The sequence below is a fragment of the Peromyscus eremicus genome, chromosome 5, assembly GCF_949786415.1.
Source record: "Peromyscus eremicus chromosome 5, PerEre_H2_v1, whole genome shotgun sequence".
Classification (NCBI taxonomy): domain Eukaryota; kingdom Metazoa; phylum Chordata; class Mammalia; order Rodentia; family Cricetidae; genus Peromyscus; species Peromyscus eremicus.
The window spans coordinates 29,767,897-29,785,434 of record NC_081420.1 but is presented as its reverse complement, the minus strand read 5'-3'; the positions used below and the strand labels follow the sequence as shown (position 1 = coordinate 29,785,434).

At 42.6% G+C, this 17,538-nt stretch overlaps 2 protein-coding genes across 2 annotated transcripts in view; both read left to right on the top strand.

Moving 5' to 3' along the window:
- The window catches only part of LOC131911238 (serpin B9-like), a 65,408-nt gene that overhangs the window by 28,895 nt on the left and 18,975 nt on the right, over positions 1-17,538 (top strand). The gene's annotated exons all lie outside the window — the stretch shown is intronic.
- On the top strand, positions 8,702-16,794 carry LOC131911239 (serpin B9-like). The gene is made up of 6 exons (XM_059263218.1): positions 8,702-8,875; positions 9,771-9,908; positions 10,409-10,526; positions 12,405-12,547; positions 14,847-15,002; positions 16,390-16,794. Exons 1-6 carry the CDS (start codon positions 8,708-8,710, stop codon positions 16,792-16,794), a joined length of 1,128 nt encoding a protein of 375 aa, XP_059119201.1. The 5' UTR covers positions 8,702-8,707.

Here is a 17,538-nt window from a genome sequence, read left to right as displayed (position 1 = left end):
ACCTGCAGGTTTTCACCACAGCATCTGGATCCTGAGTATTTATTGGTAAAATCAAACAATTGTGATTTAGTAAAAAACAACATTTTGATGCTTCATGTGGCATGACCACATGGAAAGAGAAATCATGCCAGTTGCAGACAAACTGAAAAGCCACCACATTTGCTAAGACACTTGAGAAGTCCTCAAAGAGAGAATTTAGTAATATTAAAAGGAAAAATCTTTCCCACATTAAGGATGGGAAATATAACACAGGACTTTGGGATGTAACATCTGTTGGTCTTTCAAAGGTACCAACAACCCTATTTTTAAAGTGATTAGATGACAGGCCTATTGGGGTGGAACAATTGCTTTTGACATCAGAAAAATTACAGGTACTGGGACAGGTGGTATAGGAGCAGCTAAATGCTCAATATATTGAAGAATCAACCAGGTCTTGGATTTCTCCTATATTTGTCATTAAAAAGAAATCTGGCAAATGAAGACTGTTAACAGATTTAAGAGACATAAATAAGGTGATCTAACTAATAGTTGCTTTTCAGCCTGGAACTTCCTTGCCTTCTTTATTACCTAAGGGATGGTCTGTTGTGGCGATATATTGTATATCAAATAAAGCTTGCCTGAGGATCAGAGGACAGAGCCAGCTACTAGATTAAATATAGAAGCAAAAGAGTGATGGCACATACCTTGAAATCTAGCACTCAAGAAGCAGAGATGTATCTGGATCTCTGTGAGTTCAAAGCCACGCTGAACTACATGAGATTGATTCCGTCTAGGAGAGAAACAGAGCCAGGCAGTGGTGGCACACACCTTTAATCCCAGCGCTTGAGATCTCATGCCTTTGCTACCAGTATTTGGGAAGCACACATACATTTAATCCCAGCACTAGGAAGGAAGTGGTATGGCTGGGTGGAGAAAGGCATAGAAGGGGTGAGGAGACAGGAACTAGAGGCTTTTTGGCTGAGGACTCTGTGGCTTTCAGTCAGAGGATTCGTGGAGATGGGATCTTGTCTTCCATTTGGGCTGAAGATTGGCAGTAGTGAGAAGTTTCTCTTGTGGTTTGTTCCTTTATCTCTCTGACCTTTCAGCATTTATCCCAATATCAGGGTCACAGTTTTTACTATAAGACCATTTAGAATTCCAGCAATAGTCTATTATCCTCAGTGATTTAAAAGATTGCTTTTTTTTAAACTATACCTTTACAAGAACAGGATAAAGAAAAATTTGCCTTCACAATGCCTACTGGTAATAATGCTCAACCTGTTAAAAGGTTAAGTGGAAAGTTATTCCACAAGGAATGTTGAACAGCCCCAGCTTCTGTCAATATTTTGTTCAACGGTCATTAGAAATAATTTGTAAACAGTTTCCTCAATCTAAAATTATCATTATATGGATGATATCTTACTGGCAGTTTCAGATGCAGATACATCAGGAAAAAAAATGTTTGATGATGGAAAGAGAATTTTGCCTTGGTGCTTATTACAAAGCGTTCCTTAAAATATACTAAGAGGAGAGTCTATCAGTTATCTAGGATATAAAGAAGTCTCCAGGAAATTCGATCACAGAAAGTACATATCAGGAGAGATCAATTACAAACTTTTACTAATTATCAAAAATTGCTAGGAGATCTTAACTGGCACACAATTGGATTATCACTCAAGTCATAAATAATTTACTTCAAACCTTAAAAGCTTATAATGGCTTTAGTGTTCCAAAAAAAATTATCAGCTGAGGCTGGGAAACAGAATTGGCTCTGGTATAAAAGGAATTAGAAGTTACACATGTGGATTTCTTGGATCCAAAGCTTGATTGTATTTTAGTTACTTTGCCTTCTACTCATTTTCCCACAGGATTTCTTATGCAGAGATAAGATACTGTCTGTCTCAGAATGAATAATTAAACACACAAACAGAGTAAATGTTTAAAGAACTATGTAGAAATGTATTCTGGAATGATTCTGAAAGGGAAGTTGAGGCTTTGTCAATGAGCAGGAATAGACCCAGCAGAAATTTTGGGACCATTTTCTAAAGTGTGGGGGCAACTGCTGCACTCCTGTGGGTTTCAAACAGGAACAAGACGATACGTTTTGACTCCATAGGATTCTCCACGGGGAGAAGAATGAAAACCACGTGCCATCAAGCAGGAAGTACAGAGAAGATGACACCAATGACTTACCTAAGGCAGATGAAGTAGATGCTGAAAAGAAATATGTGAGATCTGTACTATTAATAGTGACCTCAGCCTTAAACGGAAGGCCCATGTTCCAATAGACTACATATAGAAATACAAAGACAAAAAAAAAAAAAAAAAAAGAAAGAAAGAAAGAAAGAAAAGAAGAAGAGCATTCCAGACAAAAGTATTATGACCTTTAAAAGGAGGAGAATGAAGAGGAGGATGACAGGGAAGGCTCTGGACGGAGCAGGGGTGAGGAAGGAAGGAGAAACTGTGTCAGAGGACACAGGGACAAAGAGGGACAGTAACTATGGCCCACCTGCGTCGGTGATGTGGGACCAAAGTGAAAAGTGTCCCCAAGAACACAAGTTAAGGCAGGAAATGGTCAGAAGTGGTTGTCAAAGCAGAGGAGCTAGAGAAGCTAGAGGAAGGGACGGTTGAAATCCCCTCCGGGGTGGAGAACACAGGGTGACTGAAGACACAGATTCTGCATGTAAGCAAGCCAACCTTCCCTCAAGCAAGATGAGACAGAAAGCCAGAAGCCTCTGTCCCTTCAGCAGCTGTCACTCCCTGCTGGGTCAGGGGTCAGAAGACAAGGGGTGTGAGCAGCCTCTGTGGAAACATGGAGCCAAGCAGCAGAAAGTGAGCACTCTGGGGAAGCCATTGGCACCAGGAAGCTTCTGGGAGGAAGAGATTGGTGAAAAGCTGGCCTTCCATAAGCCAGGAAGGAGAGCACATGGAGAGGAGAGATTTCTAGACAGAGTGTGTCACAGGTAGTGTGAAATTGAGTGAGCTCTCAGGCTCAGCCAATTGGAACCTTGACCTTGGGGAGAACTACATGTGTGATCCTGTAGACAGTGTGAGCTTTTTCTGTGTCTGTGAAGTTTCTAATGGTCCTGTTCCAGAAGGTATCTTACTATGTTGAAGTTCTGTTTATGTATCTTGGTCTCATATAGCTTAATTTATTGAGGTTTAAAATGCTTGTCCTTAAATAACTGAACAAATAGAAAGTGAACCTGCATTAAATAAGACAGGGAAGGTGTTGTCCTTTAGCAACATTTTGGGATGTAACTTTTCAGAATCACTAAAGCCACATGTGTAGTACTGCTGAGACACTGAAGCCATGTTCTCCCTTCAGACACTTGCATGCTTAGGTGTGTCTCATCGTTTCTTTTCCTACATGGCCTCTCTTTGTATATTACCTGTGTTTAAATATATATTTGTTTATTCTTAATAAATCCAACTCTACTTTATATTGGCTCTTCCTGAAATTCCTTTCTGTGGCAAAGTTAAGAACTGCGGCTTGACCTGAGTTTAGCTGTCTGAAAAACACTCTGCCTGCTGTAGGTGGCATTGTGTAGCATGTCTGTGGACCTCACCCCAATCATGGGCCCCTTGAAACAGTATGGATGAGCTTTGGAAACATCAGGTTAGTAAAAGAAGACCTCACACAGGCCACATATTTAATTCACAAGAATTGGTCATTACTAGCAAATACAGCAGAAAATGGATTACTGGTTGATAGGAAAGGAGGGTGGGTTTGGGGAATGGATACTGATAATCAGAAGTAAACATAAAAGTCAGGGATTATATGGTAATGACTGTCATATAGCATCATAAGTATACTCAAAGGCACTCAATGTATGCTTTAAAAGACAATGAGTACCTTGGGAACAAGGGTTTCTGATATAAATACATCTGTCCTGGGACATAGTTCCTAAGCTACCGTCAGCATGGCCAGGTGGACAAACAACTCCAGGATCTAAGAAAGACTCCAGTATAGGGGATCACATGCTGTCTTTTGGCCTCTGTGGGCACCAGGCATGCAAATGGTGTACAGATATACACTCAGGCAAAACACTCACACACATAAAATATACTATATTAGTCTAAAGCACTAAAGGTGAGACACCTAAGATTCCAAATTTGAGGAGGTCTCTCTGTGAGCTGTGCAAATACAGTGTGCCCTGTGCAAGGAAGGAAGACTAGATATCTTGTACAAATTTGCCTCAGTGTCTATTTCTGTCACTATGCATGGAGGAGTCCTCCAGTGGAGCATCTACACCCCAGCAGTTGGAAATGTCTCTTCTGGAAGTTAGCACCAGGATTCTGCATGTGGGTCTTTGGTAGTGCAGAACTAACATGACACCTGGAGTAACACCTTCACAGCTGAGTCCCTGGCATGGATGGAGACATGGTATCAGCTACAGCCACCAGGTGCTCTGGCACCCTTGGGAATCTTCTCCCTTTATGCCCTGTCACCCAGAGACCCAAGGTTCCTACTAGCTTTTTCTTTCTCAGGGGACCAGGTGTTCACTAAATCCCACCTAACCCCACCCTTTAGAGGACAGAGCTGGATGAGGTCAGGCCAGTCCCTCTTCCTCTGGCCTGGGGCTCTGAGCATGATGTCAGCCCCCTGCAGTGAATAAAAGGCCTTCCTGAACAGGAAAGGCTGCTTAGCTGCACTTCAGGAGCATCAAGCCATGAACACTGCTTCAGGAGGCTGTGAAGTTGGCAGGTGAGGGCTACTGGCTCAGTCCAAGGCTGTGGGACTGGCAGAGGCAAGCTTTACAAGGTCCAGCCGAGTCCAGGGGAATGTCCAGGACCTGAGGGTTAGCAAAAGTGACTGAGGGCAAGTGGTGTCTGTTGGGCGTTCACAGAGGGGACTTCTCTAGAAATCCCAGTGGTCAGTGGTAGTGAGGCTGGTCTTAGGGCTGGAGTCCTGAAGCTTTATTGACCCATCTCAGTCAAGCATAGGTGCTGAAGGGTCTCAGGGGCATTCTCCACTGTCCTCTGTCCTGCTTCCCCTCATATCCTACAACATAGCCCATTTGATTATCTCTGCCATCTTTTCAAGGGTCTGCAAAATAATGTCCCTTACTTCTGGGCCCTTTTAGATCAGCAGGCTCTACACCAGTCCTAGCTGTCTTCACTCCAATTATAAAATCAGTGATCCCATGGTGACTGGACATCCTCAAATGCCACCTTTAGCCAGGTGCTCAGAATTGGAGGGCCAGACATCTCTCTTGTGTAATGATATGGCAAACAGGAGACTTGGTGGGTTGGTGTCCCAGTGGGTGAGGGAGACACGCCATTCAGACGCAAGGTGGGTGGCATCACAAGTTGGAAAGTCACTCACACCCCAGGCATGGCATTCACTTGGAGAGAGATTATCATAACAGAAAGATAGAGAGAGAAAGAGAGGGAAAGAGGGAGAGAGGAAGAACGAGACAGAGAGAAAGAGGGAAAGTGGAGGTGTCTACACCTCATGGTGAGAAAGGGAGGAGGGGGGAAGAGGAAGAACAAGGGAGAGGTTTCCCTAAAAGAGGATTTAGTCCAGGATTCAGGGCAGGTCTCCAAGGGGCCTGTCAGAATGCCAGCATTCCTCCATGTTGATTATTATAAAAAGTTGAGTGATGGATAGCAAGTGAAGGAATAAGGGCACTGAATTCCAAGACTGCTTTCTGCTGATTGTGGGGCAAAGTGGGAGGAGGAAGTTGGGAGTTGGGATCATGTACAGAGGGATGTGTGAGTGAAGGAGCATTCAGTTGGCTGTCATTGTGGCCACCTCAGATGTGGAGATCTCAATCCTGTTCCTTGAGGGAGCTGAGAAAACAGGTTGCTGTAACATGAAACTTAAAAGGTCTTATTAATAAAAAAAAACCTGGGGCCAGGTATTGGGGTAAATACTGGAAGATCTGAGAGACAGAACAAGCCACAGCTAACCTCACCTTGCCAATTCTTCAGCATATCTTATTTCCTCACACTGAAAGCCTCTGAGTCATCTGAATGCATCTCAGCTGAACTGCTGCTAAAAGCTAAAAGCTAAAAGCTTTTAAAGGCTCTAATTCCTGGTCCTGATGCCTTATATACCTTTCTGCTTCTTGCTATTACTTCCTGGGATTAAAGGTGTGTGTCACCATGCCTGGCTTTGAACTCACAAAATACAGATGGATCTCTGCCTCTAGAATGTGAGGATGTAGCATGTGCTACAGTAGCCTAGCCTCTATGTTTAATATTGTGGCTGTTCTGTTCTCTGACCCCCAGATAAGTTTATTTGGTTGCATAATATATCAATAATAGGTTGCGAGGAGAAAAAAAAAAAAAGATTGTTACCATTGGTCTCATTAGTGGGGCAAGCCACAGGAAGAGAGATAACTGTCAGAAAGAATGGAACAGAGAAGTGTCCTGGTTCTACTGAAGAGGCAAGGGTGAATGAATGAGACACATGGGTGGATATGCCCTTTATGGGACATCTTGCAAAACAAGGTTCTGGTTGCTGGGTAGGTGCCTGCTTGAGTCTGGAGAGCTGGTACTAGCAGTGAATTGAGGGATGATGTATTCTTTAGGAGGACATGAGCCATGCAATCTGCTGTTTCACTGCCGGTGGGGGTGCATTCATCCCAGTGGGCATCCTCTGTTGGTGGTTGGCATCCTCAGAGCTGGTGGAGGGGCTGGTGTATCTGGAGGACCCTCTCTGGGTTGGCCTTAGCCCAGGCAGAAGTGAAACTGTAAAATATGCTCAAAAATGGGTGGGGTCAAAATGGGCTCTGGAGACTGTGAGTTTTCATCAGACCAGATGTCTTGACACAGTAACAGAACTTTTTCCAGGAGCCTGCAGGTATCTGTCAGACAGCGGGAGGAGATTTACATCCTGGCATCATAGCAAAAGGCTATGACTTTAGGTTAAAAGGTGTGAACATTTTCTGGCTTAAGGGCAATGAAACATCTGTAAATTTATGAGCATTGGAAATTTACTGAAGGAAGAGGTTGACTGAGTGGAGGAGGAGGGAGGCTTCCCTAACCACCATCAGAGTGAACAGAAGTGAGACAGCTTTCCTATCTTCATATAGACAAACCTTAAAGCTGTTTCTTTTGTCCTCTTCTCCAGGAGATACTGAGAGCAGTCAATAGTAAAAAGTTACAATGAAATCTGTTCTCTTTAGTTTATCTGATCTGGTAACAAGGTAAATTCTGTCTAGAACTAGTTATGGACCTAGGAGAGAGAGACCTGTGAATTTTATATAGAGAAATGAGAATGCAGCTGAAGCAAAACCTGGTTGTCAAATGGAATCAGAGATCTGAGAAGGATAAATCATATCTGAGTGCACCAAGCAGCTTTTGAATCTATTAAAAATGACAGGGACCAGTCCATACCCAGATCTCCACATGGTTGGAGGCAGAAGTATCAGAACAGCATCAATCTTCAGCACCGATGAGGCACTAACCCATCAAAGCCCCCTTGTACCATGTCATTACACTGTGTCTTCAGAGAGCTCCAAGTGTGGTGGAGACACAGTCAGCAAGAGAAAGGACTGCACTTAGGAGTGATGACAGAATTGGCTGAGGCAGCGTCACTAGGGTGACAGAGCAGAGGCCCTGAGGTTGCCCTGCCCCAGTGAAGGAGGGAAGGGTGAGTAGTTTGAACTCAGTGATGGAGAGGGGGTAGATCACCTTCTGGGTGGAGTAAACAGTACTTCAAGGATTCAGAAGCAACTTTAAAGGGACATCAGGATGGGCAGGAGTGTAAGGGTCAGATGAGAAGACCAACCAGAAGGCCAGTCATTTAAATAAAGCTGCCCCAACTTTCCTAAAGAGCCTTGGGGGAATTATGGGAAAGAGTCACAGGATCTGGGCACAATCTCAGGATGCTGTGTTCTTCTGTCTGGGGAGAGGGAAGAAGTATGGATTGTGATGTTCTGAGACTCCCTAGGCTATTTGATCTGCATTTAAGCACTGTAGAAAGTACTCGGGAACACACCTCCAGTGTTCAAAGGTCATATGACAGTCAGAGCACAGCCATTGGGATGTGCAGGGACTCAGATTTGGGTTAAGTTGTTAGGAGCAGTCACTTAGTATGGGCCACTCTGTCCATTCATCTGGGAGTGAGGTGTGCTCCACAGAGAAACAGCCTGGTGCCATTGCCTGATCAAAGCCTCCTGAGCAGCCACTGCAGGTGGATGCTCCCTGCTCCATAGCAGAGCTGGTGACACCAGCCTGTCTTTGGGTCTCATTCAGCATCCCCATGTCTGTCCTGTAGCAGCTGCAAATGCAGAGACTCTGTCTAATGCACACCTGGACATCTCAGAGGAGTCTTCACAGGCAGACCCAGAATGCAGCTTTGCTGAAGCCAGGCTAGAGGACCTGGATGCTCATGTCTGTTTTCTTCTTCCCTTCCTCTTTTCCTCCTCCTCCTATTTATCCTCCAGGCCATCATCTTCAGAGAGAGGAGCTGGTGTGTATGGAAGGAGACTAGAGGCCCCCTCTCTCAGCAGAGTCCTGTGTGCAGTCCTGATGATCTGACCTCTACCTATGCAGATGACACAGACGCTAGTTTGGTCTGCTGTCATGACCACACTTAGATAATAATCCTAAGATTGGAAGGACTGTGACCAAGTATGAATTTTAAAATCCAATTTTAAGTACTTTTGAGCTTTGAATGAGAACCAAGAGTAGAGTCTCAGATTCCCTGAGTCAGATCAATGAACCTTCAGTGTATGTTGAGTACCATTTCTCCTTTGTCTCCAGACTCTGCATCATGAATACTCTGTCTGAAGGAAATGGCACCTTTGCTATCCACCTTTTAAAGATGCTCTGTGAAAGCAACCCTTCGGAAAATGTTTGTTATTCTCCTATGAGCATCTCCTCTGCTCTAGCTATGGTCCTCTTGGGGGCGAAGGGAGACACTGCAGTCCAGATGTCTCAGGTAAGCTGTCTGTCACCCTTCACCTGCTTCACATGCTTAAGAGTTGCTGAGAAGGGAGGGTAGGAATGTGCACACACTGTTTCATGGGGCAGGGGCTAAAGTGGAAAAAAGCCAGTCTAATCCTGTGAGACCTCCTTCTTTAAAAAATTTTTCTTTTTAATTTATGTACATTGGTGTTTTGCCCACATTTATGTCTGTACAAGGATCTGAAAGCCCCTGAAACAGGAGTTTCAGACAGCTGTGAGCTTCCATGTGGATGTTGGAAATTGAACCTCTGGAAATACAGCCAGTGCTCTTAACTGCTGAGCCATTTCTCTACCCTGACCCCTACCTCAGGACTTCTTTCAGGGCAGTGAGCTTTCCAGAATAATAACTTGGAGGAAATCTCAAAATTTTGACCAGACTTACCTAGAAAATGGTGCACAGATAGATTCATGCTAGCCATGTGGCGCAGGGCTTTAATTCCAGCTACTAAGGTGAGTGAGAAAGGAGGATCCCCGTCCAAGGCTAGCAAAGGCAACTTAGTTTCAAATGAAAAGTTTTTTCAAAGGTGGAGGGAAGGCCTTGTGAGCATAACTCAGTGGTAGAGCTGGTAAACTCTTGCTTAGCATTTGTTTAGAGCTAGCGTCAGTCCCAAGTATTACAATGGAAAAAAAAGATGTTGAAATTATTTGAGGCATGGGTTGCTAAGACCTATATTATTTTTAGAGTAATAGACTTGTAATTATTCATTAGCAAGGAAAGCTAGTTTCTGCTTTTAATTGTTTCAATACCAACCTAATTCGCATCAGAGCCTCCCTTACCTCACTACCTGAGTAACTCTTCAGCTTGAAAATTATATTTACAACCACATCTCATCACTGAGTTCATAATATTTTATTCTATTCCTTCACAGGCACTTGGTTTAAACACAGAGAAAGACGTTCATCAAGGCTTCCAGGGGCTACTCAGTAACCTGAACAAGCCCAACAGAAAGTACTCGCTTAGAATGGCCAACAGGCTCTTTACAGAGAGCACTTGTGAATTCCTCCCAGTAAGTTGTATCAGTAGAATGACATCACTTGTATTCAAATACTTTTTGCTACAGATCACAGAGGAAGGACCCTAGAAAACTTGGGAAAATAAAGGATCAAGTTCTAGTCATTGTGATTGTTTACATCTCTACTACCTGCACTTAAAAACTTAGAAGACAGAGACAGAAAGGTCCTGAGTTCTAGGCCAGCCTGGGCTATATAGTGAGACTCAACTCCTGAATCTTGCCCAAAGATCACAGTTCTATATTGATATCTTGAAATATTTCAAATCAGAAATATTTTTATTTTTATTTATTCATGTAATTTTTAATTTATTCATATCTGGTTATTCCCACTTACAAGGCCTAGTATAAAAAGATGTTTGTTCTTTAAAGTGATATTTACACTCATTTTAATTTTGGTTGTATTTTATTTTTTAATGCCATAGTATTCAGAAGGTTGGAACACTTGCTGACACTATATTTTGCAATGTTACCTCACTGAACTTGTTTCTCTCCAGACCTTTAAGGAATCCTGTCTTCAGTTCTACCACTCAGAGCTGGAGCATCTGTCCTTTGTCAAAGCAGCAGAGGAGTCCCGGAAACACATAAACACATGGGTCTCCAAACAGACTGAAAGTCAGGATTTCAAGTTATTTCACACCCCACATTCTTGTACTTTCCATCCATTCCTCCTTCCTCTTCCCTCCCTCCTTTCTCTTAACTTCCCTTCTCCCCCCACTGACTAATCTCACTGTTATTTCAGAGTCAAGGGGATACAGACCAGCTAGGTCACATGATATAATTTAGACCTCAGTGAATTCATGGAGATTTTACTCAGACACTCAGACTTTATAAACAGAGTTGTTTGTGTATTTCTCTAGGAGAGAGGGGCTGATACAAATGTCCTGAGAACTCATGGGCCTGATTTCTAGCCTAACAGATTGCATTAGAAAACAGCGGTGGTCTCCATTGGCAGGCCAGGTGACTCCACCATTTTTGAGATGGAGATGCACGGGTAGACCTTGGCCATAATCTTGCCCTTGGGCTGGATTTTACTACAGTCTGTGTTACCTCAGTCAATACCACCTTTACCTCTGAAGAGGAGTCCTGTTTCTGCTTCCACATTTCCTGCTTCAGATCCCTTCCTTACATTTGATGAAACTAGCAAGACTTGATTTTCTCTGTAAGGGCTGTTTAGTTACACTGACCCAATGGGGGTTGAACTTAGTTGTTTTTAATTCAGAGATGACATGTTTCAGCATTGGTCTTGGAGATCATTGAGATCATTGATAATTAAACCATTCAGAAGTCTATGTAACACTAGGTATATTCCTATTTCTGCTGAGAGAGAGGAAGAGAAAGAGAAAGAAAGATACAGACAGACAGAATAGAATGAGAATATTTTCTTAACACCTCAGCAATTGTTTGTGAGTTTTTTGTTGGAGTCTTTACCTCTTATGCACTCTTGGTGTCATAAATTAGCAAGGATTTTCTTGATCATTGAAAGGATACTCCTTAATAGAGAAGATGAGAATGTGTCCTTCTACCTGCATTATCTCCTCTAGGAATGGATGGGACTCTGAAGTGCAGAATAGTAATACATCCTCCAAACTAGTAATTGTACTTGAGTCTCTGACATATTGTGGTATGTAACCGGGCATGATGACAGAGTACTAGATGAGATGCTGTATTTCACAGTAGTGTATTAGTCAGAGTACTCTAGAGGAACAGAATTTGACTAAGGGGATTTAATAGAATGGCACACACAATACAGGCTTAGTAATCAGCTACTGATCATCGGCTTATGGACAGGCTGAGAATCTGGTAGCTGCCCAGTTTATGAGGCTGGAGACCTTAACAGTCAGTTGGTAATGAAAAGCCTAGATGTTTCTGGAGAGTCACTAGTCTTAGTCCATATGGGCTCCAGTGTCAGCTGAAAATCGCAGTTGCAGAGATGTGAACAGTGTCGATGTACTCACCAGCAGGGACTGAGGCAGGCAGACCAAACAGTGCTGCTTCCCTCTCAGTCCTTATATCAGGGCAGCACAGGAAGCCTTTGGTTCCTTGGAAGAGCATCCTCTCCATTAGTTACTCTTTCTGGGAATTGTCCTCACAGACCTGCCCAGAGACATGTCTCTTGGTTGATTCCAGACCCAATATACACGGCAACCAACATTAGCATGCAGGTGGAAAGTCTGGTGCCCTGTGACCTTTTCCACATTTCCTGTTTCTTTGTTTTTTATCCTGGAGTCACTTTTTCTTCTTTTCCCAAACCTGCTTTCCTTGAGAGACTTGGAAATTTTTCAATATCCACACATTAGCCATGCTCTTCCAGTGTGCATGACATCAAGTCAAAAATGGGTGTTTGTATGTTGTTTTGATTTGTTTTTTAATATGTTTATCCACATTCCACAAACTTGAAAACATGATGCTTGGACCTGCCCAGATGTCATATCAGTTCATTTCTCACACATGTATAACATGAGCCTGAATGAATCTCTGCTTCCTCAAAAGGGAAAATTCCAGAGTTGCTGTCGGGTGGCTCAGTTGATTCTGAGACCAGGCTGGTTCTTGTCAATGCCTTATATTTCAAAGGAAAGTGGCAAAAAGAGTTTGACAAAGAATGCACAAGGGAAATGCCCTTTAAAGTGAACCAGGTAAGGAACAGTGTCCAAAGGTTTGTGACAGTGTGATGGAGAGATTGCATGGAAGGGTGTAATTGTGAATGTGTAGCTTTGGGGCTCATTGGTAGAGATCACATGTCAGCCCAGAAAGAAAGAGAACAGGAAAGCACAGAAAACCATTTGAAACATATTTCTGAATGAAAGTTTAAACTGTAGAAAATGATAGGAATGAAGAGTATTTATGCCCTGTGTTATTTTACATCCTGTTGGTGGCTCTTACTGCTTCTGATAATTTCTCATAAAACCATTGTTCCCACTTCAATGTAGAAATTAAATTTTCCTTATGTTCTAGAACAGCAAAACTAAGCTGCTAACAGTATAATCTATGTATGGAACATGAGGCAAAGTAGAAAGTAACATGAATATTTATGTAACAGAGCTATTTTTAATTAAAATAATCATATAAAATTATTGCACAATTTATCATTATTAAACAGTATTGATCACTTTCTAATATTGAAACTGAGTGACTAAGATTTCAGTCTTAATTGGATTATAATTTGAATTAAAGTAGATATTAGAATTGTTTGCCCTATACCTATAAAAATATAGTTTGATGTGGTTTGGAGCATCATGAATGATACACTCCTTACTATGTTTTTATTATGGGTGTTTTAAAAAGCTTTATAAAAATAAGTCCTTTTATTGAGTAATTTAATCTTCATTATGGGTGGTCTGTAGCAAATTTTTATGTTTAATGTACCACTGTAATTAAGATCTTCCCAGATGGTCAGCCCACTTCTGTGTTTAAAAAATACCTCTGGACTATCATAACAGAAAAAAACTGGATTAATCATAGAAATATTCATGAGAATCTGTCCAGACGGCCCCTAACTTTTCAAGTGTTGAAAAGAACTATCTACCTGTGATGGGTCATCAGACTGTAATGCATCACAAAGATGCATGGAGATCAGTCCAGAGGGTCCCCAATTTGTTGCCATTTAACTGGGATTTTCCTTCTCCCTATTGGGCTATCAGGATGGAGCTCTGCCCTAGCCTGTGAATACCTGTGCTCTAGAGCGCTCTGCTCTGTGGTGGGTTATAAGATTGTGACCCATCGTGAACCTCTGAGCATGTGTGCTCCTGTTTCCAGACTGTTTTCTGAGAGGATATATCTGTCTGTAGTCCCATTTATACCACTTTGAAAATATCTCCGTCTAGTTTATGAGAGCTTTTCTGTTATTTACAATTGCTTTCGCTGTTGCCTTAGATATAATGGTTGACAATATTAGATGGTGGCAACCCTATTTCTGGTGTGCCGGTGGTCATCTTTCCATTAGCATAGCAAACCCTGTGAGATAACCAAATTAAAGTAGGAAATATTTAATTGGGCTCATGGTTTCAGAAGTTTCAGTCTGGGTCAGTTGGTCCAATCACTCTGGGTTTTGGTGATGCAGTACAGCATGGTGGAAATGCATGTTGGGGGCTTGTTCACCTCACAGCAATCAGGAAGCAAAAGAGAGAAACAGGAAGGGGTTGTAGTGCAAAGATCTTCTTCAGGTGTTCCCCCCACCAATACTTAACTTTCTCCCAATAGGCCCTACCTCCTAAAGGTTTGTCCAGCTCCCAATGGTGCTACCCTGTGGACAAAGGCTTTCGATCATTTTAGACCAAAGCAGGATTTTAAAATATTAATATTCGAATGGCACATTTATTGCTGGATGACAAATCATCTTTCCCTAGTTAATCCTTGTCCAGGTTGTTGTTTTGTCAACTTGAGACAAGCTAGAGCCATTTGAAAAGAAGGACTCTGCACTGAGAAACTGCCTCCGAAGACTGGCCTAGAGGCAAGTCTGTTGGACATTTTCTTCAGTAATGATTGGTGTGGGCCCAGTACATTGTGGGTAGCTCCAACCCTGGGCCGATGGTCCTGAGCTATGTAAGAAAACAGATTGAGAAATCAATGGGGAACGAGTCAATAAGTAGCATTCCTTCATGTTTTTTATCTGAGTTCCTGATGACTTGCTTCAGTGATGGAATGTGATCTGTGAGTTGTAAGATGAAGTAAACTCTTCCCTTCCCAAGTTGGTTTTGGTGATGGTGTTTCATCACAACTGTAGAACCCTATCTACAACAGTCCATATCTGCTTGCACTCAAATATTTTGATGATAGCAGGAAGAGGCTGATAGATATTGACTAAGTGTTCACTGTACCATGAATAGTGTTTTCATTGTGAGTGCTAAAAACACTTCTGCTGTGAAATTCCACTCATTTGGAAACCCTCTGAACTCTCTCATTAATATCTTTTATGTTCTGAATTCTTCTGTTCAGAGGGAGAAAAGACCAGTGCAGATGATGTATCAGAAAGACGTATTTAAACTTGCCTATGTGGAAGAAGTTCAGGCACAGGTGCTGGTGATGCCCTATGATGGCATGGAGCTGAGCTTGATGGTCCTGCTCCCAGATGATGGTGTGGACCTCAGCAAGGTGAGGCACTTCTCTCAATGTCCATGAGAAGAATCCAGTGTCCATTCTTATTAGAACAGAAAACAGTGTTTGCAGATTAGCAACTGCCATTTGAGTAGATGGTACCCAGCTTAGAGCTGTGTACAGGTGCTGGTCTTTGGGTCAAAGCTGTGTCTGAGACTCCCATTGTGGGTTGTGTGACCTTGACACAGAACATAGCTTCATCACTAAAAGGGAGATGGCTACCTGATAGGATAAAATGAAGACAACTCAGACAATGAACTCTACACATTGGCTTGGTATATAGCCACCCAAAATAAAGATAACCTATATCATGACCTTCCTTAGTATTTTCTTTTAGTATCTGAGAACATAAAATAGACAGAAAAGATATTGAATTTTACCCAAACCAAGAGGAAGAGGAGGGATGCAGCTGAGAAGGACAGAGTCAGGCAGAGCATTATGACACATCTTGGTCTTCCTTGCAGCAGGGTACCCCATAGTGTGCCAGCCATCTTCTGAAGAGTGGGCAGAGTTGTGTGCATGACCTAAGGGATCTTTGTAAGCAGAACAGCTCTCCTGGCTCTCCCCATCCAGCTTCCTCACTGTGGCATCTATGGTGTTAGTGTTTCGTCACTGACAAAATGACTGACATGAATTACCCGGGATAGGAAGGATTTATGTTGGATCACAGATTCAGAGGGTTCATTTCAAGTTACCTGTCCCCATCAATGGTTTCTATAATGACAGAGACTACAGACCTTTCAGTAAACAGGAAGCAGAGAAAGGAGAAGGGACAAAGGACCAAGGATGACCTTCATAGGTATACTTCCTGTAACTACTTCCGCATTCTGCTAGACCCCCTCATGTCTAAATCATAGATGCATCACTAAATGTTGCTGCCAGCTTCAGAATAATGGTTCAGTATGTGAGCCTTTGGGGAAAAGTTCCCATTAAAGCCATAACAGGCCACAAAATACATAGAATCCAACCCTGGATAGACCTTCGTTCTAGTGTGGCTCACAGCAAAAGTACTTATTTTTTCCACTTTTTAAAAAAGCTGCAATGATGTACTATCTTCAAAACTAAGTTTAGATCAAGAAAACAAAAGCAAATACAACCTAAACCATAATCACCTGACATGGACATCTGTCAGAATACAAGATGTCTCAGAAATTATTTAGGAGAGGACAGCCAGGTCTTCGCAACCATCTGCTACTTCTCTTCCATGCCCATCAGTGAAGCCTCATACAAGCTCGCAAGACAGGGGATCCTCACACTACCCGGCCACGTGAATTGTCAGGTCCCCCTGTAGAATGTTGGAGGGTATTGTGAGTGTGAAGTGCCTATGAGCCTCTGGGTAAGACCTCAACTGTGAATCTGAAAGTCTCTAATTCTGTTTTGTCAGGTGGAAAACAATCTCACTTTTGAGAAGTTAACATCCTGGACCAAACCAGACTTTATGAGGAGCACTGATGTTAGGGTTTTCCTTCCAAAATTTAAACTGCAAGAGAATTATGACATGAAGTCTATGTTTCAGCACTTGGGAATGGTGGATGTCTTCCAAGGGGGCAAAGCTGACTTATCAGGAATGTCTCTGGAGAGAAACCTGTGTGTGTCTGAGTGTGTTCACAAGAGTGTTGTGGAGGTGAATGAAGAAAGCACAGAGGCCACAGCCTCCACCATGGTAAATATACACTATGACTCATGTGTTGATGGCCCAACGTTTTGTGCTGACCACCCTTTCCTTTTCTTCATCAGGCACAATGAAACCAACACCCTCCTGTTCTGTGGCAGGTTCTCTTCTCCGTAAAGACACATTTACTATGTGGGGAACAGTTCTCTCTTCAGCATCTTCACAGCTCTTACAACCCTGTGAGGATGGACATATAGGTTGAACCCATGTTCCAAGGTTAAGGCCCTTTCCTCCTGGCAGCCTGATCTTAGGATGCCCACATTCCTCTCTCCTATCCTGACATTCATCATTGCCCTTTGCCAGGTCACAGGATCACAGAGTGGTTGGGTCTCCTGTTGTGTAAACAACAAAGGAGGCAAACAATTCCAAGAGAGCCTACAAAGTTTTCTAGGGTGACCCTAAATAAATGCCCCACTCACTGCACAGACAAGCCATGCCAGCTTCACATGCTGTCCTTTCCTGGCTCCTCAACTCTCCCCATCACTTGCCTTAACCTGTTTGCATCATAGTAAATGCTTTTGTGGATGATGACAGCTACTGCAGTTGACTAGTGATTGGTCCTTAATGCACATTTTAACTTCATTTTGCTTTACTGTCCACCACTCACCAGGTATGTGCCCATCACTGTGTTAGGCTTGGGGACAGGTGCAGACAGTGTGGTCTTCTAACTGCTGACCTTTACCACTTTCTCTCAACTTATCTCTCATGAGAACTACCTTGGATTACTACATGTTCTCTTTGCAGAAATTATGCTTTTGTAGAGTATTGTATTTCTCCACAACCAATTGTAATAGCTAAATTCTGTGAGTCCTTAAGAGCCATTTCAAAGTAAATTTTGTTTTCTCACCAATCATATGTGTT